This window comes from Ornithorhynchus anatinus, chromosome 4, assembly GCF_004115215.2.
Source record: "Ornithorhynchus anatinus isolate Pmale09 chromosome 4, mOrnAna1.pri.v4, whole genome shotgun sequence".
Taxonomy (NCBI): Eukaryota; Metazoa; Chordata; class Mammalia; order Monotremata; family Ornithorhynchidae; genus Ornithorhynchus; species Ornithorhynchus anatinus.
In genome coordinates, this window is record NC_041731.1 from 11,352,062 (window position 1) to 11,379,627 (window position 27,566).

At 44.1% G+C, this 27,566-nt stretch overlaps 1 protein-coding gene and 1 non-coding gene across 3 annotated transcripts in view; one reads left to right on the top strand and one right to left on the bottom strand.

Annotated features, from left to right (window-relative positions):
- Positions 1-27,566, bottom strand: part of TPK1 (thiamin pyrophosphokinase 1) — a 305,692-nt gene that overhangs the window by 145,044 nt on the left and 133,082 nt on the right. For both annotated transcript variants that reach the window (XM_029063456.2, XM_029063455.2), the window contains exon 5: positions 14,119-14,191. In XM_029063456.2, the coding sequence (XP_028919289.1) occupies positions 14,119-14,191 (73 nt within the window). The remainder of the gene's footprint in view (positions 1-14,118; positions 14,192-27,566) is intronic.
- LOC114811615 lies at positions 5,403-5,540 on the top strand. Its single transcript, XR_003759311.1, has one exon. It is a non-coding gene; the product is annotated as a small nucleolar RNA SNORA7 (small nucleolar RNA).

Consider the following 27,566-nt stretch of genomic DNA (forward strand, 5'->3'; position numbering starts at 1 on the left):
TCAGTGGTGAGCCTTCTCTAATATCCTTTGGCTGTTCTGCATACTTAGGGGGAAAGAGAATCGAAACATCAGGTTTGCAGCAAACGAATTGGTTCTACACTCTGCGACCACCCTTTTCTGACTAGATTTTCCAAGGGAGACAGGCTGGAGGCTGAAATCCAGTGAGGAGGTTAATACAGTCTAAGTGTGAGGGGACAAGAGTCAACTGCGTGGCTGGAGACAGAAGGGCAGATTGATTGGTCACCTTAATATAAGTGCATGTTATATGGGCTAATTGCTGTGATCAGCACCAAACTCAAAATCTGGGATGAAATGAGTTGATGCCACAAATATAACACGTGGCCACCAGCCCTGCCTCTAAGCACCCTAGAGAACTCTGGCACCAGCAATATGAAACTAATTGACAGAGAGCACTCTAGATTTTTTCATCCTTCTCACCCAGATCACATGCAAGGAAGCTCCATCCCAGGCGGGCCGACCAGCCATTTAAACAATCTCAAATTGAAGGTCCCTGAGTGAAACCAACCCAATGGTGTCTGTGGGAAGAGGGCACCCAGTCAGCACTTACCAATCCCTTCAGAAAATGCAGCTGGGTAAAACTCTGCCAGTTAATAATAATAATAATGATGTTGGTATTTGTTAAGCGCTTACTATGTGCCGAGCACTGTTCTAAGCGCTGGGGTAGACATAGGGGAATCAGGTTGTCCCACGTGGGGCTCACAGACTTAATCCCCATTTTACAGATGAGGGAACTGAGGCACAGAGAAGTTAAGTGACTTGCCCACAGTCACACAGCCGACAAGTGGCAGCAGGAGATTTCTGCTAGAATATTTTTTTTGCTTTTTTCCCCACTGTCACGCAGTTCCTCTGTCATACACTCAGTATCATCATCTCCCTTCCCCCTCAACTCTCACAGACTGCTTTGACAATGAAATGGGAAAGAGACGCTGAGTCCATTCATTTTCTCATTAGGCCAATTCCTGATTCTCATTAGGGACTCTTTCTTTTAGGCCCTAGGCATTTGAGCTTATTTTCATGGCTCATAAGCTCAGAGCTGCTTGTTCAATTTTTACTGTAGAAAATGCAGAATATTTTAAAAAGAATATTATTCCACTGCTCAAAACTTTGGAGAATGAAGAGTTAGTTCCGTTTCCCCTTCCCATCCTTTATTCTATCACTTATTCCTTTCGATTTCCTCTTTTTGCCCTCAAGGAACTTGACATCTTTCCCCCATTCCTTTAAACTCTGCTAACTTCAATTATTATTTCTGGCCTATAACCTTCTGCTGTTTTTTTCCTTTCCTTTTCCCTCTTGTCAAGCAGGGCTGTTTTCATTTTTAACGATCCATACAAATTTATTTGGCTCAAAGAACCGGCATTTTTAAAAAAATCAAAGTCTCTAGAAACCAACTTCTTCAAAAGAATAAATCTAACAACCCTCCAGTGTACAGACACTGGCTCCCACTGTTGGTACTTGGGTAACTTTATAGAATTTTCCATGTACCTTAACCTCTCTTGCTGCCAGTTAAGTTTGAAATCTACTGACATACTCATTAGTGTTAGAGAAGATGGCAACACGAACCAAAAAGAAAATTAGACAAGGAAAAAGAGGAGAAGGGAGGGAGAGGAAGGGATATTAAAACCTAGCAGGGCCCTTTTAAGATATTTTCCAAGAGATGATCTACAAAAAAGGTTCCTGTCATAAAAAGTTATTAGAGCGAAATGGAGATTTTGGAATTGGCATTAGAATTGACTACATGGGAGTCCCTTAGGGACATATAAGGCAATTCTGGGATGTGCACTAACTATTTCAGGCCGTTGGTCATTATATGAGAGACCTGTGGTCCGGTGGATTTGAAAGGGGAGGGAATTTCAGGTAGAGGAAGGGTGTAAGCGAGGGGTCAGAGATGGGAGAGATGAAAACAAGGCATGATGAGTGGGCTAGCTTGTGTGGAACAAAGAGTGCGAGCTGGGCTGTAGCAGGAGCAGATCTGCAACCTGCCTGCTGTGTGACTCTGGGCAAGTTGCTTAACTTCTCTGTGTGTCTGGTCCCGCCTCTGCAAAATGGGGACTCATGACCTTTTTGACTCCCAGTGCTCAGTACAGTTCTTGACATATAGTAAGTGCTTATCAAATACCACTATTATTATTATTCTACCATTAATGAGTGAATGATTCCTGCCCACAAGGAGCTTAACGTCTAGCTAAAGGCTCCACCTAAGCACTTAGGTACTACCCTCAACCTTCTTCATCCTCAAAGCATTTAGGCACATATGCTTATACACAGTTTCTTCCCACGCCATCATTTACCATCTACACTTTCTCATGGGCAGAAAACGTGTCCAGCAACTGTTATATTTCCCTCTCCCGAGGGCTTAGTACAGAGTTCTGCACACAGTAAACACTCAATAATTACCACTGATTGATTGATTTTAATGTTTTTCTGCCATGTTAGACTGTAAACTCTTTGAGAGCAGAGAATGTATCTACAAAGTGTCTTATACTCTCCCAAGCACTTAGTTCAGTGTTCTGCACAAAGTTATTCCGCAATGAACACCAGCGATCGATTGATCGATTGGATAGATAAGAAAGATGTCCAGAAGAAATGAATCGCTGATGGAGCTGAGATGATCCACCCTGAAACCCCGATACCTGAGTGCTAAGGCTTTCGTCGCTTCTGAAAATCTCAGGTTCTGGGGTCAGGAAGCTGGGCGTTCTTTTTGTTACCCCAGGAATGAAAAAAATATGATTGGAGAGGCGGCGAAAGATCTATCGACCTCTTTTCCTCTGTGACATCTAGGAAGCTCAACTCCAAATCGATTCTAAAGCCTGAAATTTGCTATGGAAATTTTTTCTGATTCGGTACCAGGATCTTGGATGGGATTGAATAAATTCTGGCTGTAAAAAAAGGGATGAAAAAACCGCATGTGGGTCACAAACATTCCCTGCGACTGCTTGCGCAGTGTGTTCTCAATGCACCTCAGGAAGCTCGCCTTGTTCACAACCCACTCATACAACCACTCCTTGCAGGAGAGCCAAAGTGAGAGCAGAAAGCCTGGACACCTCTTCTTCTTTAATGGGGAAGCAGCGTGGTCCAGTGGAAAGAGCCCGGGCCTGGAAGTCAGAATGACTTGGTTTCTAATCCCAGCAATGCCACCTGTCTGTTGTATGACCTTGGGCAAGTCACTTCACTTCTCTGGGCCTCCGTTCCCTCATCTGTAAAATGGGGATTGAGACTTGAGCTCCATGTGGGACATGGACTATATCTAACCTGCTTACCTTGTATCTACCCCAGTGCTTAGAACAGTGCCTGGCACATAGTAAGCACATAACAGATACCATAAAGAAAAATTGGGGCCTACACACACACACACACACCCATTTTCGTGCAAATCTATTTAATGCACAGGGGGGCGCTGTACTTCTGGCCCCCAATCTGTTTGTTGTCTTAGTGCCCTACAGCAGACATGACTGACAGGAGAGAGAGAGTTTTGACACTGCACAAATAGATCCCTTTTCCTTATTATAGATTCCTTTTCCCAGGTTCTCATCCTAGAAGTCTCACGATTGAGGATCATCCATAGTTCTCAATGGGAGACTTCATCACAATGAACCATGCCCTATGCTACACACTGGGGTAACCTCTCCTACTTGTACTATCTTTTAAAATTTGCACCTCCCAGAGAAAATGACTTAAGAGCAGTGACTGTACCTGTCATTTTCATTCATTCGATAGTATTTATTGAGCGCTTACTATGTGCAGAGCACTGTACTAAGCGCTTGGACTGTACAAATCGGCAACAGATAGAGACAGTCCCTGCCCTCTGACGGGCTTACGGTCTAATCGGGGGAGACGGGCAGACGAGAACAATGGCAATAAATAGAGTCAAGGGTTCAGTACGGTGCTCTGAACACAACCAGCACTCAATAAAGACAATTTGATCGACTGAGGTTGCTCAGATTGGGCACAGGTCCCTGTTCCTGATCCAAATTATTTGGCTTCTTTCAAGTGCGCTTCAGAACTGTGGGAAGAGCGCGGTACCAGACATTTTGCCCACCCTGTACAATCAAGGCACCGTACGGATTTAGAAATAAAAGGCAACGCTTCAAGGTTACCTTTATCAAATTTTAAACCGCTTGACCAATACCTATGAAGTCGAGATCATCTCTTAAGTCTTCAAGCAGAAGCAATATATTTTCCCCCCACTTCTGGAAGTTTAAAAATAGTTTTTTTAATGTGAAGGGAAACGTTCTGAGGTCGCCTGAAAATCCTGCAGTGTGTTCAGTCTTCCCATTGCTCTCTCATTAGCCGGATTTCTTTTCCTCTGTAGGTGGGCGGATGGCCCTGTGTTCTGTCTCCCTTTTCACTGCTCCATGTTATTCCTGGACAGTCAGTGAGCCATCAACGGGAGACTGGAGCACCAGATCTGTTTAAGTAACCTGCCAGCTTCATTATCTGCAGGAGAAAGTGGCTACAGAATTGAAAATTACAGGGAAAAACCACAGGTACGCCCATCTCTACAGGGTCAGTCTTGAAGAGGATCACAAGGAGGGACGAATAGCAATCCTAAAGGAAGCGGAGGTAGAATTTCATTCCAGCTCAACAGTTCCTGGTCACCCAGAGAAATGTCGTCCTTGATTAAGTGATTCAGACCTCGATCTTTGTGAGGGCATCTGCGTGCATGTACGCAAATACACACACACACTCTCCCCTAAACATAGGAAGAGGGGCTAAATCGTTTCTCTGGTACTGATATCCGCAAAGGTATTCACTGCCTGTGTTTAATGATTTTCAAGAATAACATGAATGAACCATTAAATCCCATAAAGCCGAGTGTTTATCTCAGCCATGTGTTTTCATTCAACAACACAATAAAATAGTAGGCCCAGCAAGCTCAGGTAATTTACTGGGCTTTTTTTCTACTTGGTCGACAAAATTGAAGGAAGTTAAATCTGGTGCTAACGAGTGATTTTTCAGCTTCACTCTACCAGCATTTTCCAAATTTTTGTATTAAACGGTAGGATTCTACAAGCAGTACAAAATAGGAACCCTCTGCAGCATAGGTGTGCACATTATGTTGAAGTTTACACAGACATGAATATGGCCAATGTTCCCGAAACATTACTGAATCTCATAATGAATTAGCCTAAAGTAGGCACTAGTAACACTAACCCATCATCAGCATCTAATGCATTCAGCATTTGCACATATCAGTAGCCATTAAGAGAATGAGTACAGAACTGAAGTGTCAGGCATGAGAGAAACTGGAAGACAATTATTAACTAGAAAGCAAAAATGCCACCTCCAGCCAAGAGCAGAACAATAATTAGCATCAGTGTTCACTCAGTGTTTTATGTATTGCTATTGTTTTAATGGGAATAGGGTGTCAGTATGACTATCGATCCCTCTCAGGACCACACCTGGAGAGTTTCCGGTATTCTACCAGTCTTGGATATGGGAGGGAGAGTCAAGCAGAGGCCTGTCCATTCCATTCCTAGCTTGGGCAGTGGCCAGCGAGTGGAAGGTCATCTGTTGCAAGTTAAAACTCACCCGTGCTGGACAGCAGCGGCATGGGAGAGAGCCATGGGTGGAGACTCAATTTTACCGCATGGAAGAAGGCAGTGGTAAACCACTGCCATATTTTTACCATGAAAACTCTGGGTACACTACCAGAACGATTGAAGATGGAGGCGGGGCATTCTGGGAGAGATATATCCATGGCACCGCTATGGGTTGGAGACCACTCGACGGCATAAGACAAGACAATGACTACAACGGTGTGAATTCAGCTCTTACTTTTGCAGGGCACTGTGTTTAACCCGTCAGTAGTATTTATTCAGCTCCTACTGTGCGCTAAGCACTACATGTTCCCTTTCAAGGAGCTGATAATATAATGGAACAGAGAATGGACAAAAATTCCTTATAAATGGTAGGAGCAGGATGCAGAACAAGGAGATGGCAGGAAGTTGTACAAATATAAAGGGGTGAAATAATTGACTCAATGTACAGATACATATATATGACTACATAAATAAACATTATGTAAATAAAAATATACATATGTATAGAGAAGGAGCATGGACTGGGAATCAACAGGACTTGTCTGCTGTGTAACTTTGGCAAGTCACTTCACTTCTCTGCGCTTCAAGTTCCTCAACTGTAAAATGGGGATTAAATCCTACTCACTCCTTCCTAGACTGTGAGCCCCAAGTGGCACAGGGACAGTGTCCAGCTTGATAACCCCAGTGCTTAGAACAGTGCTTGGCACATAGTAAACGCTTAACAAATACCATTATTGTTATATGTCAATTACATACTCATTCGTTCATTCGATCGTAGTTCCTGAGCGCTTACTGCGTGCAGAGCACTGCACTAAGCGCTTGGAAAGTACAATTCAGCAATAAAGAGAGATGATCCCTACCCACACAGGGCTTACTTATGTCAAGGACAAGAATAAAATGCATAGGTCCTAACAGTGGCCATTAGGCTGAAGGGACAAGGGTATTTAATCCGTTAATCAATTGCACCGTTACAATATTAAATGAATACTATTTATAGCTATGCTTCACTGAATGAAGACAAGGAGAGATTAAGACTGAGATGCAGTGTGGTCTAGTAGATAGACCATGGGCCTGGGAGTCAGAAGGACCTGGATTCTAATCCTGACTCTGTCACTGCTCTGCGTGTGACCTTGAGCAAGTCACTTCACATCTCTATGCCTCAGGTACCTCATCTGTAAAATGGGGATTAAGACTGGGAGCCCCAGGTGGGACAGGGCCTGTGTCCAACCCGATTAGCTTATATCTACCCCAGGGACTTAGAACAGTGCCTGGCACATAGTAAATGCTTAACAAATGCCCGGGCTTTGGAGTCAGAGGTCATGGGTTCGAATCCCGGCTCTGCCACTCGTCAGCTGTGTGACTGTGGGCAAGTCACTTAACTTCTCGGTGCCTCAGTTACCTCATCTGTAAAACGGGATTAACTGTGAGCCTCGTGTGGGACAATCTGATTACCCTGTATCTACCCCAGCGCTTAGAACAGTGCTCGGCACATAGTAAGCGCTTAACAAATACCAACATTATTATTATAAAAATACAACCGTAAAATGGAGATGCGATACCTATTCTCCCTCCTACTTAGACTGTGAACCCCGTGTCAGTGGGACGGGGGTTCCTTTCAACCCAATAAACTTGTATCTACCCCAGCATTTAGAACAGTGCTTAAAACATAGTAGGTGCTTAACAAACACCACATATACGCAGTGAATCCTGAGCACCGTATGAGACCCCAGGATGGAACAATTAAACATTATGACCCCTACCCTTGTGGAGTTTATAATCCAAAGGGGGAGATAGATGCAAATTGTATAGAAACAGTGGAAGGATAAGGCAATTCAGACATACAACCGCTTAGAATAAATGATATATGCATAAAATCTACATATAAATGAATAGGACAAATGGAGCTGGAATAGTTGGAAAAATTCCCACCAAAAAATGAGTTGACCAATGGGGAGAACAACTTGCGTCTCTTGATAAAAGGCTTATGGGTGACTTGCTACTTAGCACACCTACAGTGAGATTCCCTTTAGACAACAAGACAGCATCCGTATGAGCTTCAGAAAACACTCTTCCTTACTGATAACGCATCTGACTTTGGTGCATAAGGGGATGGATTAATGTCATGCTCCCTGTCGTGTAAATATAATATCTCAGACATCAGTTACTTGATCTCTTCAACAAAAACACTTGCTGCAAATGTTCTCTATTATTTTCTCAGTAGTACACTGTTCCGCTTCCTACGTGGGCCTTAAGTGCTAACCATCCCTAAGCAGCAGCCTGCTACATTGTTCCATTAAATAACCGATGGATTTAGCTCCATAGCGAAGAAATTGCTTTTGAAAATACAGCATAGATTTCCACTCGGTGAGTCTGTACAATAAAATTAACTTTAGAGGAGCAGTACACCACATTAACAAAAGGAAAGGGGGAATAGAGGTATTTCAGAGCGAAGGATCCTCGCCGCCTCCTTGAATAATTATCCTCAGCTTTCGGAGAAGGTGCTTAGCTAATGGAGTACGGGAGAGAACCTGTGACAGTTTCATCGTCATCAATAGCAATTGTGTGCACCACATCACATCAGGTGGTTGGGGCCATATAAGGACATAGCCCCTGCTCCGGAGGAGTTACATTCTAATTCATGGGCTTTGGAGATTAGCAAAGTTCCTCTCTCCTGATGACTGACAGTCTAGAAGCATCACTGATCCCCCCCCCCACCCCCCTTCACCTCTCTGCAGCTAAACCCTCTTCTCCACCCTTTCCCTCTCCTCCTCCCCCTCTCCCATCCCACCCCCTCAGCACTGTACTCGTCCACTCAACTGTATATATCTTCATCACCCTATTTATTTTGTTTAATGAGATGTACATCACCCTGATTCTATTTATTTGCCATTGTTTTTATGAGATGTTCTTCCCCTCGACTCTATTTACTGCCATTGTTCTTGTCTGCCCGTGTCCCCCGATTAGACCGTAAGCCCGTCAAACGTCAGGGACCGTCTCTATCTGCTGCCGACTTGTTCATTCCAAGCGCTTAGTACAGTGCTCTGCACATAGTAAGCGCTGAATAAATACTATTGAATGAATGAATGAACGGGACTTGGAAAGCTTTCTTAAGTCTGTGTCTTCCTTTGACCACATACCTCAGAAGGTGAGGTCCTGAAAAAAACAAACCAACCATAATTGGTACCAAGAGAACCCTGGTGAGTAGGGATTTTGTTGTTGTGTGGTTGTTTTTAACCAAAGCCGGACGGCAGGGAAATGTCCAGGTAGATCCCAGCGCCATCAAGGTCAACATTTAGGAATATAGCACTGCCTTCGGGACAGTGAGACTTTTCTACACCTAGCGCCAAAAAGCAGCCCCGAGGCAGAGCAGGGGACATTCAAAATAGAGGTTGGGGGAGAACTAATACTGAACACTCGACATGGATGGTTGAGCTCTGAATATCGGATGGGATGTGGGATTTTTTTGAGGAGTGGTGGGAGAGGTTGTTGGGTTTTGGGTTTTTTTGATGACATTTGTGAAGCACTATGTGCCAGGGACTGTACTAAGTACTGGGGTAGAAACAAGGAAATCAGGCTGGACAAAGTCCATGTCCCACAAGGGGATCCCAATCTTCATCCCCATTTCACAGATGAAGAGACTGAGGCCCAGAGAAGTGAAGCGACTTGCCCAACACCACAAAGCAGATAAGTGGGCTTGACACTTGACTTCTCGGGGCCTCAGATACCTCATCTTTGATTCTCAACATTGAGAAGCAGCGTGGCTCAGTGGAAAGAGCCCGGGCTTGGGAGTCAGAGGTCATGGGTTCTAATCCCGACTCCGCCGCTTGTCAGCTGTGTGGCTTCGGGCAAGTCACTTACCTTCTCTGTGCCTCAGTTATCTCATCTGTAAAATGGGGATTAAAACTCTGAGCCCCATGTGGGACAACCTGATCATCCTGTATCCCCCAGGGCTTAGAACAGTCCTTTGCACATAATAAGCGCTTAACAAATACCAACATTATTATTATCTGTAAAATGGGGATGAAGACTGTGGGCCTCATGTGGGACAGTGACTGTGTCTGATCTTACTACCTTGTATCTACCCTAGCGCTTTGGAGGGATAGGAACTCAGACCCATTGAGTAGGCTTTTACTAAACAACTCCTCACGAGAGGGGTCCTGGTTTTTTAGGTGGCTGAGTGGGATAAGAGAGAGGTAAGAAGATTTAGAGCAGCGACTTGTCATCAAGAAGAGACAAAAAAACGGGTAGAGTTGTTTCAATCTACAGCCTGCCACTTTTTTTGTGGTATTCGTTAAACACTTTCTCTGAGCCAGGCACTGTACTGAGTGTTGGGGGTAGGCAAAAGATAATTAGGTTGGAGACAACCCAAGTCCCACATGGGGCTCACAGTCACAATCTCCATATTATAGATGAGGTAACTGAGGCACAGAGAAGTTAACTGACTCGCCCAAGGTCGCTCGGCAGGCAAGCGGCACAGTCAGGACTTGTCCCAGGTCACGCAGAAGACAAGAGGCGGAGGTGGGATTAGAACCCAAATCCTTCTGATGGCCAGGCCCACGCTCTAACCATTAGGTCACCTTGCTTTGATATGCTGTTTCTCTCCCCACAGCTCAGAGACCACTCCTCGTCGCCCCCAGGTAGTGCTTGTGAGTCGCGGACCTCGACCTCTCCGGAGAGCAGTGGGAGAGGGGGAGAACGGGAACCTGGGTCCTCCCGGCCCAGGTCTCGGCCTCTCCGCCCTCTGCCGCTTCCTCCCCACCCGACTATATGATTCATGACGGTGTGTTTGTTTGTTTCTACAGTTCAAGCAAAGCTGCAGCCTTATAGCCGGTTGAGGGTTGAGGACAGAGTTAATGAGAAGTGAGACTTTGGAGAATGGGTAGGGACGTGCCAAAGTTAAAGCAATTGAGCATGAATATCAAATGCTGGCTTAAGAACCCTCCTCCTCCGTCGATGGGAACTCTGATCGGCCGGTTACCAGATGGAATGTATGTTGATCCACATTCAGCGCTCCACCCAAAGCTGTCACATCACATCAATCTCGGCTGTGCAACGACAGTTCCTCCGTTTTCCCAACTGGAATCACTCGCCTTCTCTTTTTTCAGTTCCCCTTCTGCAAATCGTTTAAAGGAATATTGCTCCACCCTCTCTCTTTTTAATGGTTTATCACGCACCACCCCCAACCCCCTCAATCATCTGCATTATTAAATGGCTAAGGGGGAAAGGCAAAGCAAAAGGATTTCCACCATGCCCGATTCTCTCTGAAATATCACAGAAAATGTTCTTAGGTTGGCACTGACTTTGTAGTAAGAGGCAGAGAAGGGAATGCATTTTCAGAGGAACACAGATTATGTGACACTACTGAAGCTCAAACTCCTACTCTTCTGTTTTATAAAAGTACCAACAATATAGACCTTACAACACAAATAATAACAATATAGAGGTGACGGTGCTGTGCTGTGCTAAGCGCTGGGGTAGAAACAAGATAATCCATTTAGGGACAGTCCCACGCTCACAATCTGAAACACATGAAGGATAGGGATCGTAGCCCCATTTTATAGATGATGAGGAAACTGAGGCACACAAAATAGTAAATGATTTGCCCAAAGTCACACAGTAGCCCAGTGTTATAGTCAGGACTATAGTTTTTATTCTGCTTTTATTTCTGTTTTTTAATAGCTCTTGTTAAGTGCTTAGTATGTGCCAGGCATTGTCAGTCAGTCAATCTCATTTATTGAGTACCTACTGTGTGCAGAATACTGGACCAAGCTCTTGGGAGGCTACGCTGTATAAGAAATAAAATGAAGTGACTCGCCCAAGGTCACACGGAAGACAAGCGGTGGAGCCAAGATTAGAACCCAGATCCTTCTGACTCCCAGGCCCATGCTCTATCTACTACACCATGCTGATGCTCTGATGTGTCTGCCTCCCCTGTTAGATTATAAACTCTTTCACAAGGGGGAATAACTAATAATAATAATAATATAGACATTTGTTAAGCGCTTACAATGTGCAGAGCACTGGAGGAAGTAATAGGGCAAGCTATGCAAGATAGTGAGTGGCACAGAAATGCTGATGTAGGAATTAAAGGATATGAAGTGAGAAGAGTGGAAAATAACCAAGGAAGGTCTCCTGGAGGAAGTGTGATTCTGTAAGGGTTTTAAAAACAGAGAGAGCCGTGATCAGCTGGCATGAGATCTGGGCATGGTTAAGGCAATGGTAGTGGGAGAAACAAGACAGAAGCCCAGTGCGTAGAATAGCTCAAGAGGAACGAAGAGTGTGAGAAGAAGTAGGAAGGTGGAAATTGACCATCTTAAAATCAATTGTCAGGAGTTTCTCTTGGATGCAAAAATTCAGAAAAATGGTCCTCTCCACCAAGCAGCTTTGTTAAACCTAAAGCTTCAAGTTAATTGCTCAGGTTCTCTGCATCAATAGTTTTCTTTCAGCCTTGAGAGCTTGTTTAAAGATAGAAACCTTAAAAATATGACATGGGATTTAATCAGTAACCAGGGAAAGAAACAACAGCAGGAAAATGCCCTGCATTAGTGAAAATTCTGTGGATTGCCTAGGGCGTATGCTATAACCTATGCAGAGGTCTGTCTACAAGGCCGTGAAGGACTTTGTAGTAGCTAAATCCTGGAGGTAGTCAGGGAATGACTTACCACCGGTAAGTGTCTAACTGACACAACGGCAAGCAAAATCTCTCATATACAAAATATAAGATCTCTCACATATGCGTGTTCTTCTCCTTCTGTCTCCTGGACACCATCACACGGGTGTTCTGCCAACACCTCAAACTAAGCAAACACCTAAACCCTGTCTTGCCCATCACTGTAGACAGTACCACTATGCTCCCTATCTCCCTATCCCATAATTTCAGCAATATCCTCGACCATCTTTCATACAACTAAGCGCTGGGTTAGATACAAGCCAAACAATTTGGTCACAGTCCCTGTCCCACCTGGGGCTCACAGTCTCAATCTCCATTTAACAGATGAGGTCGCCGAGGCACAGAGAAGTCAGGTGACTTGCCCAAGGTCACCCAGCAGAAAAGTGGCTGAGCCGGGAGCAGCACCCATCTCCCCACTCTTCAAGTATCTCCAGTGGCTGCCCACCTCTACATCAAACAGAAATTCCTTACCATCAGTTTCAAAGCACTCAATCAGCTTGTCCCCTTCTACGTTCCCTCACTGATTGCCTACTACAGCCCAGCCTGCACACTTTGCTCCTCGGCCTCCAGCTTGTTCACGGTGTCTCGATTTCATCTATCTTGCCACCAACTCCCTGCCCAAATCCTCCTTCTGACCTGAAACCCCCTCCCCCTCCATATACATCACGCCACGATTCTCCCCGCCTTCAAAGCCTTATTAAGGTCACAGCATCTCCAAGTGACCTTCCCTCATTTAGCCATTTTTTCCCCAACTCACTCTCCCCTCTGCATCACCTACTCACTTGGACCTGTACCCTTAAAGCACTTTATATTCACCTTGCCCCTCAGCCTCACTGCACTTTTTTAAAAAATGGTATTTGTTAAGCACATATTATGTGCCAGGCACTGTACTAAGTGCTGGGGTAGACACAAGAAATCAGGTTTGTCAAAGTCCCCGTGCCATTTTACAGATGAGCTAAGTGAGACTTGGAGAAGCGAAGTAATTTGCCCAAGGTCACACAGCAGACAAGTGGTGGAGTTGGGATTAGAACCCAGGGCCTTTGATTCCCGGGTCTGCATTCTTTCCACTAGCCCATGCTGCTTCTCTTTTGTACATATCCACACTTTATTTACAGTAATGTCTGTCTCCCCTCTGAATGTAAGCTCACTGTGGGCTGGGAAACGGGTCCAACAACTCTGTTGTATTGTACTCCAAGTGCTTAGGACAGTGCTCTGCACCCAGTAAGTGCTCAACCTTTCAGAGGCAGCAATTATATTTGAGAAAATCTTAATGACACAATGTTTCCAGAGCATTTCCAAGTTCTTCCTGGAAAGGTATTATAGAAATAGTAATGTTATGTGTAGAGTTTTTATTTGCAAGATTCAGGAAAAAAAAAATGAAAGGGCCCCTAGAATCGGGACCCATAACTTTTGGAATTGTTACCCCTCAACTGCAGTTTTGAGGCAGATGGATGAGATGCTAAATGAGAAATAATTCTAGAAATAAGTGCAGTAGCTGTTTGGAGGAGATTTTCTACACCCCACCTCCAAACCCTCCCACAAAAACAAAATCATATATTATATTGTTCGTTCAACAAGATGTCCTGCCCAACATTACCCAACAGGATTTCTTGAGGATTTTTAATAATATTAATCCTTTCAAAGTCTTTGTTTCCTGATCTCAGAAGGACCTATGAACAAATGGCTCCCCTCTTAAAAAAAAAAGTTAAATTAAAAAAAGAATAAAACACAAATAATAGCCATCACAGGACTTCACTATCCTAACACCCACACGCCAAACAATGGCAATTGAATACCAATCTCTCAGGTAACCAGGCAGAAAGGACTGAGGTGAGGAAATATTCCACACCGGGGTAGGTTGTGCAAGTTAAATCATTTTCTATTTACCTTGACCTTGTAATACTCCATGACTTCGGGCCTAATAGAATCAAAGTCTCCACTGATGTAATCAGGCAAGAAGCTGAAAGAAAGAAAATGCAAGGAAAATCAACTAACTGTGAGGGCTGCTGGTTTGGTTGATGGGGGAAGTAGGGTAGGGAATAGGGGAGAGGAGATGGAAGAAGCATCAAGAAAACAGAAACAAACTAAACACCAGTAAAAGGTTTATTCATAGAGCTCGTGATACCTTTTAATCATCATTCATTTTTAATTTAGTAAAACAGCCTGGCCTCTGCTCTTCTGTAATTATTTTTCTCCCCACATTTCCTATTTGGGGGTGTGGGGGGGGAGGAAGAACACTAATATTCATATTTACTCTACCATTAATCAACACTCAATCACTGTCACCCAATCAACGCCCGTCCCAGGACCCAACATAAATCAGAGGAGGCCAGTATCTCCATATCGTCTCGTTCCCGAACTCTTCAGTTAAAGGAATCTGGTCCTTCCGTGGCAATCTGCTTGGTTCTTAGCTGGGTCAATTCACCTACATAAGCTAATGACATTTTAAGTGACATTTAAGTGACATTTTAAGTGACACCTCCGTTGGGGAGGTGAAGTCCCGTTTTGAATTCCACTGAATAATCTGTCCTGGGCAAGTACTTTTCAAAAATGCCATTTGGCTTGGAAAATCTGTAGGAACTGCACCCATGCTTGTCCACGCGACTTCTCTCCCTTCAACCACGGTCACGGAGTCTACTTGACACCTCCAGATCTGGAGTGGACAATTATTCCGACTGCTGGGAAGCAGTGTAACCCAGCAGAAAGAACATGGAACCGGGAGTTGGGCAACCTGGGTTCTAATCCGGGCTCTGCCACTTGCCTGCTACTGGGCAAGGGACTTAACTTCTCGGTGCCTCAGTTTCCTCAGTTGTAGCAAAATGGGGATTAAATACCTGTTTTTCTTCCCTCTTAGACTGTGAATCCATGCGTAACATGGACAGTGTCTGACCTGACGGTGTTTTATCCACCCCGGCGTTTAGAACAGTGTTTGGCACATAGTAAGCACCTAACGAGTACCACAGTTATTATTATTAGAGCCACTGAACAACTTCAAGTGAGCTGAGAATGGCCATCACATAAAGGATTTGGTGTTCACAATCCTATCAATAAAATTACTGCAAAATAAAGAAAGCTTCATGCCATCAACATACAAATTTACAGCGGCTATAAGCCACGCTCATAAACTTGTACGGACACTGGCATTTAGAAAGAAGACATGATATGTTGTTCTCTGTGGCCTCATGGAAAGACCAATAGGCTGGGAGTCAAGAGACCCAGATTTTACTTTCCAGTTCTGCTGTGTGATTCTGGGTAAGTCACTTACAACTTCTCTGTCCCTCTCTGCTGTGAAATGGAAACAACAGCCCCCTCCCGCCTCCCTTTTAGCTTGTAAGCCTCATGGGAGACAGAGATGGGGTCTGATTACTGTGTAGTTAATCCACTGCTTGGCACACAGTAAATTCGCTGTGGGCAGGGAATACTTCTACCAACTCTTCTACTGTTCTCTCCCCAGCACTTAGTACAGTGCTCTGCACACGGTAAGTGATCGATAATATCACTGATGATGATAGTAAGCACTCAACGCTCTAAACGGAATACATCTCCGTGCGGCACAGTGAATAGAGCATGGGGCTGGGAGTCAGAAGGACCTTGATTCTAATCCCAGCTCGCCAATTACTTGCTATTTGACCTTGGGCAAGTCACTTACCTTCTCTGGGCCTCAGTTTCCTCAACTGTAAAATGGGGATACCTGCTCTCTCTCTTACTTAGATTGGGAATGCAGGACAGGGACTGTGTCTGCCTTAATTCACTTGAACGCAACCCAGAGTTTAGAACAACGTTTGACACATCATTCAATCATATTTACTGAGCGCTTTCTGTGTGCAGAGCACTGTACTAAGCACTCAGGGGGCTAGAATACAATGATAAGCAGACACATAGTAAGTGTTAAACAAATATCATTAAAAAAACACAAACAAAGCAAAAGAACATACAAGTTTACAAGGACAGAATCTCACATTCCCCAACATCTGAAAAACTTTGAAATATCATAGGGTCTTCAGACAGGAAGGAATTCCATTTCATTCAACCAAGGTGTACTTTTGAACCAAGGTGTACTTTTGAACTTGGGACTTACTGTTCTGACTCCATTGTTTATAATTCTTACAAAAGCTTGAATTTTTTACTTGCTTGTAAGTTCTTCTGTGAGGTTCTAAAAATCTCTGACAAACAAGCCTGAGAGTTTAATCGTGACTTCCCCAGTACCTCATACCATGTTCTCCACTCGGAAAGGGATGAAGAAATGTCTGATCGATAGATCCGCTGTTGATTATCAAAGCTTCTTGTGGGCAGGGAACACGTCCACCAATTTTGCTGTATTGGACTCTCCCAAGCGCTTTGTACAGTTTTCTATAAGTGCTAACTAAATACCACTGATTGACTGGGCCTCGGACATATCAAAACTGTGATGAAGACAGAGTCTCCCACAGAGGACAAAGACAAGCTTTGGTTGTGAAACTTCATAATACCATTAATACCACTAGATTGCAAGTTCCCTGAGGACAACGTGTCTACTCTCCCAAGCACTCAGTCTAGTGCTCTGCAAACAGTAAGCACTCAATCAGTACCACTGACTGACTGCAATCACTACCACCTATCACGTTGCATTATTTACGGCCAAAGTGACAGCAGCAAAGGTGCTGATACTGACCGAAAGCACCAACAGCCAGCGGGAAGTTGCCTTTTAGCCCCCATAATCTTCGCCAGACATGCCGACCAGCTGTCTTTCAGTCAGTCACTCGGTCAAACATATTTATTGAGTACTTACTGCGGGCAGAGCAGTGTACGAAGCGCTTGGGAGAGTACAATATAACAATAGATACACTCCTTGCCCACAGTGAGCTAAGCCTCACAATCAATTGGTCAATGGGCATTTATTGAGTACTTATTGTTTGCAGAGCAGGGTATTAACCGCTTGAAAGAGTACAGAACGATATTCCCGTTGCAAGTTGGAAGACTTCACCATCAACGACACAGCCTCCTGCGGACATTCCCCAATTTGCGGGGCCGGGCCTGGAACCCAAGTTTCTCGTTTCCAAGGACACGCTCTTTCCATAGGACCAACAGAAGGGTTTTGCAAAGGCCGCAATAAACCATTAATTCTGCCACCGGCGAGGAGGGTAAGGGATATCACACAGGCGTGTTCTGAATCCGGACCTTGAAGCTGGAGGTTGGAATCGAGACTCTTCTCCCTAGTGCCCCTGATGAGCAGCAACAGAGCCAGCTGGGAATGTGGTCACAAAGGAGAGCAGGAAACAGCTAACTTTTCCCTAAACACATTCCGTTTAGCCTTTGTACCTTTGAAGTAAGAGACTGCCTGCTGGCTGGAGTGGGCTGGGAGCCACTGAGGCCATTTATGGCTCAATTTACCTCACAGGGGTCCACTGCTTATATTCTCCTTTCATACAGCTTTAAAAACTAATCAAAAAAGCCATATGAAAATCCATTTAATTTGGTATTCATGCTCATAATGATTTAGTGCATTACAGATATGCTGAATAAGTAAAATTTGGTTAATCTATTTCCCACTGTGGCGTGCTGAAATACATCACGTTAGACGCTGGGCTTATTCGTTCCCTGGAATGTTTATGGATTAACGTAGGGGGAAGGCTGTAACTAGAAGCTCTTTTCTCTTCCTAAAGGAGACTTTTTTACTTCTCAACTAACACTTCCCCAGGGCAAGACACTGATGGAGAGGACAGTACTGACAGAAAAAATTTATGACTGCATGGGGCACTTGGTGATGTTATCCTACCCTTTCGGTTTCTCCTTCTTTCCTAGTCCTTTCAGGTCCCTAAAACCTACTCGTGCTTGAAAAACAAAATAATTTCCTCTTTAAACTGATGGGGATTTTATTCCACTTCAAACCCTTGTAATAATAATGATAATGGTATTTGTTAAGCGCTTACTATGTGCCAGACACTGTATTGAGCACTGAGGTGGACACGAGCAGATTGGGTTGGACACAGTCCTTGTCAGTCTCAATCCCCATTTTACAGATGAGGGAATCGAGGCAAAGAAGTGAAGCGACTTGCCCGAGGTCAAGCGGCAGACAAGTGGAAGAGCCAGGATTAGAACGTATGACTTTCTGACTCCCAGATGCATCGTAGTAGCGTATTTCCTGAAAATCACATAAAGGACCCTGATATTCACCACATCCCTAAGCCCTACAGCTGTTAAATGCATAAAGCTATACTCGGATGCTTCCCCTGTCTGTAATTTATTTTAAAAACTGTCTTCCTCACTTGACGGCGAGCTCTTTGAGGGCAGCGATCATAATGACCGATTCAAGTGTACGTTCCCGAGTGTCAGTAGCAGTGCTCTGCACATAGTACGTGCTTAGAGAAGCAGCGTGGCGCAGTGGAAGCAGCACGGGCTTTGGAGTCAGGGCTCATGAGTTCTAATCCCAGCTCTGCCACTTGTCAGCTTTGTGACTGTGGGCAAGTCACTTAACTTCTCTGTGCCCCAGTTCCCTCATCTGTAAAATGGGGATTAAGACTGTGAGCCCCACGTGGGACAACCTGATTCCCCTGTGTTTACCCCAGCGCTTAGAACAGTGCTCTGCACATAGTAAGCGCTTAACAAATACCAACATTATTATTATTATTATTACGTTGTTTTAAAAAAATACCACTGATTGATATAGTCTCCTGGAAACGGCACAGAAATTCAAGGATTTCAGGGAATTTGTCACCAAACCCCTTTACCTTATAGGTTTATTCTTGCTTTGTTTGCTTTTCGGAGACTCTATTATTTTCAAATTAACATACATGATGATACTTTACAACTGCTGCATGAGAACTATTAAACATTTTTCAAATTAAGTGTTGTGGAAAATTAGCTTTCCATCTTATTGAGACCATACAATTCCAAAGAGCGGTAGAAAGAGGGAGACAGAGAAAAGGGGAGAGAGAGGGAAAATGGGAGGGATAGAGATGTGTATACACCCCTTCTCCCCCAACCACAATCAATCAATGGTATTTACTGAGTCCTTACTACGTGAAGAGCATTGTACTAAGTACTTGAAAAAGTACAATAAAGAGTTGATAGACACATTCTATCAAGAAGCAGAATGGAGCACAGGCCTGGGAGTCAGAAGGACCTGAGTTCTATGTCCCAGTTCTGCCACTTGTCTGCCGCGTGACCTTGGGCAAATCTTAGAATCACTTCTTAAACATTTCAGAGACCTCCACATTCTTGCACCTAAAGATAGCTTATGGAATGGCCTCCTATACGATGCCATTTCTCCCTTTGGGAACTAGTGCAGAGATGAACAGACCTCTGAGATCTCCGAAGGAGCTTGCCACCCGTCATACCCTCAGTTCCGTGATAACGTATGTTGTCATTTCACAGTTTGGGCACATGACGATGGACACTCATCTGGGCAAAACATGATCCACCATTGTGCTGGGTAGATAAAGTCAAAGAAGAAAGAGTTCTGGGTGCATGCACATACCACTCTGGATTTTTACAATGTTACAGTATTCAATTCCGTGAAATTACGAGTGTCAAGAAACTGACATAGCAATGATATAGCATTGTGCATTTGCTTGACTCCACCGCAGTGTTTTGTACAGTGCCTGGCACATAGTAAGCACTTAACAGATACCATAATTACTATTAAGCAAAATTATGATGACAATACAGACTTTTTTTTCACTGAGGCCTTAAAACATTTACTCTGCCCTCCTTTTTTCAGTTTCCCCATTCAGCTCTCCATACAGCAGTTGTCTGGGTATGACGAAAGTGTGGTCTAGTGGCTAAAGCAAGTACTAGGAGTCAGAAGAATGTGGATTCTATTCTTAGCTTGGCCACTCGTCTACTGTGAGACTTTAACTTCTCTGTGCCTAAGTTGGGTTAAGACCACGAGCCCCATGTGGGACATGGAGTGTGTCCAACCTAGGTAGCTTGTATCTACCCCAGTGCCTAGTACTGCGCCTGGCAAACAGGAAGTGCTTAAAAATGTTATTTTTATTATTATTATTTTGCTCTCGCTCATTCTCTTCTCAGTCCCCCACTCACAATACTGCTATGTTACCACGAGCACAGCTTCAGGTGCTAGCAGACTGACCATATTCTAGAGCTTCACTGTTTGTGATTTTCTTGGCTACTGTCATGGCAAACGCCTGGCGTCTGTCTGCTCCTTTGGCTTTTATTCTCCTTGTACTTTGAAAGGGACCAAGAGAAGGTCGGCATGGTGACTGCAATTTGCCACAACTCAGGAAAAATTCATGTGCACGAGTTGCTTTTCAAGGACACAGAGAATAACCAGTTGAAATTGCCCATCCACGTCCTCTGTCCTTCTTGGGCTGATTGACTGTATCCATTAACCCTGTTGACTGTTTAGAGGTATGATTGCTCATTATTCACGGCATAGGTAAAGGGAGAAAAGAAGGTTGGACCTGGATCATTACCTTGGTCTCCTCTGACAAGATTGAATAGGCTACTTTGTAGCCCATACAGATGCAGTAGCACAGTGATTCTGACGCATTTAGCTCTTTACATATCAGTACCATAACTTGACTGATTAGGAGGTGGGCACATGTAGAAGGGCCAAGTTGGACAATGCTATCATGATTTTCAAATGCTGGCAAAAATAAAACATTTGCTTATGGTGCCTCTATTAGGAATTGGTTCATTTCAAATAGATTTTATAGGATTGCTTGGGCAGTCTAGATTTACTACGAAATATACTGCAAGGCGAGAGAAAGCAGCAGACCATACCCCAGAGGAGAAATGCGCATCTGCCTCTAGACTGTAAGCTCAATGTAGGCAGGGAATGTGACTGTTATATTGTATTCTCCCAAGCACGTGGTACAGTGCTTTGCACAGAGTAAGCGCTCAATAAATACAATTGACTGAGTGTGTGTGTGTGTGTGTGCGTGCGTGCGTGCGTGCGCTGGAGAAGGATGTGGTTGGGGGAGATCTATATTGCCTCAAAGTCTCTAAAGGGCATCTCTGAGACATGCATTAGAGTTTGGGGCAGCTTTGGCCTCTTGAATTTGACTCTACTAGTAACACTGTCCTTCCATATATCTCAGGAAATCCTCTCTGGGGAAATTAAAAGTTAAATGTTGCCATATTAGTGTTCAGATGAATTTACAGAAACCTAGTGGCTGGAGGCATCAAGCCCGGCTAAAGTTTCATAAGCAAATTCAAACACAACTACACGATCTCTACTGACCCTTCCAAACCACACTGGCTATTTACTGATTTTCACAATTGTTCAGTTTGGTGATGATCACGACTCACAAAGTAAAAATATAAAATAGAAGTCATTGCTTTCAAACTTTCCCATAAAGGGTTTAATCCCCCTTGCTTTACATCAAACAAATCATCCTCAAAGAAAATACACTTTGGAGCCTTTAAGTAAGTGATACTAGCAGAATTACTGGGTCACACCAATGATTCAATGTTATAATTTCCTGGTCAAACTGATTTTTTTTTGTGGGGCACTGAGTGGTGGGTAATTAATCTTTATTAATCCAGCTCTAAGAGTGGAGAGTAGATATTAAAAGAAAAGCATCTCTGATTTCCTTGTTCATTTTGGAAGGCCTAGAGATTCCCCCAAAGCATTACTAAGATAATAAGAGAGATTTCTTTGGGCAGGAAGTACTGGATACATCCAGTGTTCTGGGAGACTGTAGATGGAACACTTTTGCATGGGTACAGAGGGAATAAATCTTAAATTCACAGTGGTTTGTTCCCTCTGCAGATTTGAGGCAGTCTGTTGCATTCTTATACAATACTAATAAGCCTGATATCTAATTAGGTAGGATAAGAGTGGGCTTTTGTACATCCACAGAGAGATCTCTCTGTAGAGAAGCAGCATGACGTAGTGGATAGAGCACAGGCCTGAATCTCAGAAGGTCATGGGCTCTAATCCCAGCTCCACCGCCTGACTGCTGTGTGACCTTGGACAAGTGACTTCACTGCTCTGGGATTCAGTTCCCTCATCTGAAAATGGGAATTGAGATCGAGAGCCCCACGTGGGACAGGGACAGTGTCTGACCTGATTAACTTGCATCTACCCCAGTGCTTAGAAAAGTGTTTGGCACACAGTAAGTACTTAACAAGTGTTATCATTATTATTATTATTATTATTTTTATGGCAGCCCAGTACACTGCTGCCCAGACTGGGATCACTCAAGGTAGGTGCCCATTTGCTTCCTCTAGACTGTAAGCTTGTTGTGGGCAGGGAATGTGTCTGTTTATAGTTATACTGTACTCTCCCAGATGCTTAGTACAGTGCTCCGCACGCAGTAAGCGCTCAATAAATGTGATTGAATTGAATGAATGATTTAATGAATAAGGGAGGGGATGAAGAAAGTTTGTTCTTTTCAACATAATGGGGAAGGGAAAAAGAGGGCTAGAGCGTGAGCTAATTATTTGAAAAAGAAGAGTAAACTTCCATTATGTTTCAAGGGAGGCCGAAGAAGAGGCAAAGTGAAAATTCACTGAGTGGAGGAAGACTCAATCTTGGCTATTTATTAACGTGAAGGAATCAGTAGAGCAAACTCGGAGATTCATTCCACACTTACACCTCAGCAAGTGGAAGGGGTGTACCTGACTGTGAATTGCTGAATCTAATTTCTTTGCTTTGTGCTTCTCCTCTGTGAATCAACAGAGATAAGGCACACAGAGTTCAATAAAAACTGCTAGTGACAATAGCATCCCCTTTAGTAATAGGATGCTGCTTCTCCCCATCCTGTCAAAGCGGAGCATAATAAAAGAAGTGAGCTGTCTTGTTACAGCTGCAGCTTTTGTGGTATCTTGAGGTCCAGTGATCTCCTTATACACAAACAAGGCAGGTACTGCACTCCCCACAAAGCAAATAACTTTTAAAAATATCTAAAAGCAAAATAGCTGCTCCTGAAAGTTCCATTAGAGAAAGCCAATAGAGAAGAGTTTCAGCTACAAGAAAGATTTAGCTGAAGACAGCTGTGGCTGGGGAATGGATTTGATGACCTCGGGAGTCCCTTTCATCTTGAATTTCTCATTCCTTTGGAGAAGCAGAACAAGCTTCCAAATTTAGAAAATTTCGCTTGCCTGTTAAAAAACTATTACTTATTGCATTTATGAAGTGACCGCTTTGGGCCAGGCACTATTTTCAACGCTGAGGAAATGTGTAAGGATACTGAATTTGCCGCAGTCTCCGGCCTACAGGGAGCTCACAGTCTGAAGATTATGGGTGAGAACATGGGGGGAAACGGTGGGTAAAAATACCTAAGAAAAGAGCAAGGTGATTAACAAGGCAAAGAAATTAAGAGCCCCAAATGGTGCACTGATGTACAAAAGACAGTTTCCAGACTACGCGCTGCTCCATCCATTCATTCATTCAATAGTATTTATTTAGCGCTTACTATGTGCAGAGCACTGTACTAAGTGCTTGGAATGAACAAGTCGTCAACAGATAGAGACGGTCCCTGCCGTTTGACGGGCTTACAGTCTAATCGGGGGAGACTGACAGACAAGAACGATGGCAATAAATAGAGTCAAGGGGAAGAACATCTCATAAAAACAATGGCAACTAAATAGAATCGTAGTTTAATAGTCACAGCCTCAGTTGATCAATCATCTAAAGGTATTTCTTGAGTGCTTAGTCTTAGCAGAGCACTATAGTTGGGAGAGTACAAAAGAGGAAGTCAGCAAGATGCCTATACTTAAGAACTCCTTAAGAAGACACTAAAATAAGTTCTAGGTAGGGGGAAGCAAACAAGGAAAAAGATGTATTCAGAAGTGGCGTGGGGTGGGGTGAATATCCAAAGGGCACAGGGGCTGCACTCGAGTGCAGTAATGTGGGAAATGATAATCATGACGATGATATTTGTTAAGCGTTTCCTAAACGTCAAGCACCGTTCTAAGCGCTGGAGTAGATACAAGCTAATCAGGTTGGACACAGTCCATATCCCACAAGGGGCTCAGAATTTTCATCCCCATTTAACAGGTGAGGTAACTGAGGCCCCGAGAAGTGAGGTGTCTTGCCCGAGATCACACAGCAGACAAGTATCAGAGTCAGGATTTAGAACCCAAGTTCTTCTGGTGCTCTATCCACTAGGCTATGCTGCTTCGTGGAATGGGGAGATGAGAGATTAGTCAGGTAAGGCTTATTGAAGGAGATGTGATTTTAGAAGGGCCCTGAGGATGGAAAGAGTGTAGTCTGTTGGATGTGAAGCAGGAAGGAGTTCCAAGGCAGAAGGATGATGTGACGCAGAATGAGTAGGTTGGTGTTAGAGAAGTGAAGTGTGTGGGCCGGGTTCTAGCAGGATGAAGCAAGGAGGAGGAGGAGGGAGAGAGTGGGTTGAGGGCGATGTTCTGGGGGGTTTTTTAATGGTATCTGTGAAGCACTTAGTATGTGCCAGACACTGTTCTAAGAGCTGGGGTAGATAAAAGATATCCAGGTTGGACACAGTCCCCGTCCCACATGGTGCTCACAATCTCAATCTCCATTTTACAGACGAGGTAACAGGCGCAGAGAAGTAAAGTGCCTTGCAAACTGGTGGAGGAGCCGGGATTAGAAACCAGGCCTTCTGACTCACAAGCCCTTGGTCTAGGCCATGCTGCTTCCTTTCCAACAGCCGTCCCACGCGTGCTGGTGTTACTGTTTCAGCCCATATCCCTCCAGGAGGAAGGGGCTTCGTCCCCTGTGATGAGGGGGCCTGAATGTAGGGGGGGCATGACACCCTTTCATGGATCGCTAGCTCAAATGAAGGAAGATAATAATAATGCTGTATTTGTTAAGCATTTACTGTGTGCCAAGCACCGTTCTAAGCGCTGAAAAAGCCCCCCGTAGTGGGCCACAATAGAAAACTAGACATTTTTAAGTGAATATGAGATTTACGGATTATCTACAGCTCTGCGCTGAGATCTATAGATCTCCCTGAGATCTATAAAGCTTTGGGCATTTCCTCACAGGCAAGTGATCCATTCCCATTGAATAAGGTCAAATAGAGCTCTTCAGAGTGGACATTAGCCTACTGGAGACCCTGGAGGGCTGTTTTCTTTCCATCTATCCTCCATCCCCCATTATACCCCCGGGGGTTAGTACAGAGCTTCACGAACAGAACGTGATCAATACATACAGAGGATGATGTGCTTCCCAGTGGAGAGAACTGGCACTGAGGCTTGTTCACTTAATTTATTAATCCTGGGCCACCACGGTGCTAAATTCTTGCCCCTCCTATTTATTGCCTTAAAAATTCTGTCATCAAAATGGTGCTCAAAACTGTAACTACCACCAGAGGATACATCAGGGGACAATTGACACATAGAAGGATTTAGCTGCAAAACTCCTATTAATGTTAACAGGAATAATGTGGCTAGATTTGTGTACTAAAATGTTTTCGCCAGTGACTGGTAATATGCGGAGATGACTGGAATGATTGCTTTTCTCCTTGATAACGGCGAAAACTGCTCTCCAGTTACTAATAACGCTGGTAACATGGAGTGTGACTGGAAGAAACCAAATACCCACCAGAGGCCCCCTGGTCACAAATAGATTCGTTATGCACAGGCGATGAAAAAAAAAATGATCACAGCTCCATTCTATATTATCGATTCAGGGGAGAACAATACAAAAAGAAATCTCAAACATGCTGCATTCCAATGGCCATGCTGTCTACTGTAAGCTCTGGGCGCTTAGTCAGTACTTGGCTTAGCCATGTGAGCTTTGTCTTCGCCCTTTCCCTACTTATGCCAAGAAACAATTCTCTCAGCAACACAACTTCCCTGGGCAGGACCTGTGAAAAAGCACTAACAACAGAGTATCCAAGCAGTGCCACATGGGGAAATGGAAGGGAGTAGTTGCAAGCATGGAGGCTAGAATAACTGAGTTAGAGAAAAGAAAATGCTGAATCAGAAAAAAAACACACTTTCTAGCTTTCATTTTTGCTCTACTTTAATCTAGTCAATGTACAGGGGAAGCAGCGTCGTCTAGAGGAAAGGGCATGGGGCCGGGTGACAAAGAACCTGAGTTCCAATTCTGGCTAGGCCACTTGCCTGCTGTGTGACCTTAGGCAAGTCACATAACTTCTCTGGGCCTTGATTTCCTTATCTAAAAATATAATAATAATAATATCTGTAAAAACGGGGATTCAGTATTTAATATCTATTCTCCTTTCCCCTAGACTTTGAGCCCCAAGTGGGACAGGAACTGCGATCAACCCCAGCACTTTAGTACAGTACACACAGGAAGCACTTAAACACACTATTATTATTATTGGAAACAGCTCAATCAGGGAGGCAGTGCCCAGAGAAAAATGTCAGTTTGATGCTGGCTTTGAATCCAGACTGGGCCCAAATATCTGCAGGCAAGACTGCGTTACCTGGTAGTTCAAGAGTAGCTCAAGGATTGACAATGTGACTGGAAATCCAAAGCAGCTGTTCTCATCCAATTCAACTATTTACCCACTGGGTGGCCAAGGGCATCAGAGATCCAGAGATGATTACATGATCACGTAATGGTGCCCAGGCACTTCATCTGCTGTCCTTTCACAGCTCAATTATAACCCAGGAGAGATACCAGCTTCCAGACAATGGCTAGATTCACCGGAAGGAAAGCGGAAGGGCCATTTGAACATTCTCCTAAAAAGCACATCCTTCCTGACAGATTGGCCTCTGTGGCCGATTAACAGAGCGCCATCCTGGAATTCCCCAGAGCATTAGTCGGGTTACAGAAACCGGCAAAAAATCTGCAGAGTTCTGAAACCTCCTTTGCTAACTTTTGCTCAGTACGGTTTTGCCGGCAGCTGCAATTTACCTCTGAGATGCCATGCTATTGTTTAGCGACTACAAAGCACGAGGTTCTCTATTAAAAAACAAATTAAAGAAATCCAGAAGCAAAGCTATCCCCATGGGGGCAGAGTTAACACGTGAGGACTCACTTTTGGGGAGAAAACCCAGCCTGTAGGGTTGACACCACCCCCAAACATTTGACTCTGAGGCCCCCAAAGACATTGGATGAGTCCCTCAGATGAGTCCTACAGGTGGAGCGTGGTTTCTACTGTGAACTGTAAAGGAGCCTTTCATTCGATTCATTCGACCATGTTGATTGAGCGCTTACAGTGTGCAGAGCACTGTTCTAAGCGCTTAAGCCTTTCTGGAGGGGCCTTCTCCGGGGTGTGTACAGGAAAAGAAGGACGTTACATTCTGATTAGGAGAAAGTGCCCGGCTGGAGCAGACCGTGTTTTTTGATGAAAGTTCTCTTAAGTATTTCAGGAATATTATTAAAGTTCTCGGCGCTGCTCTTGAGATGTATTATGATTACATATATGCATGGCAGGGCTGACCGCTTAATCCCCTTTCTGTCAGCGGCAAGGTGAGGAATAAAAATTGCA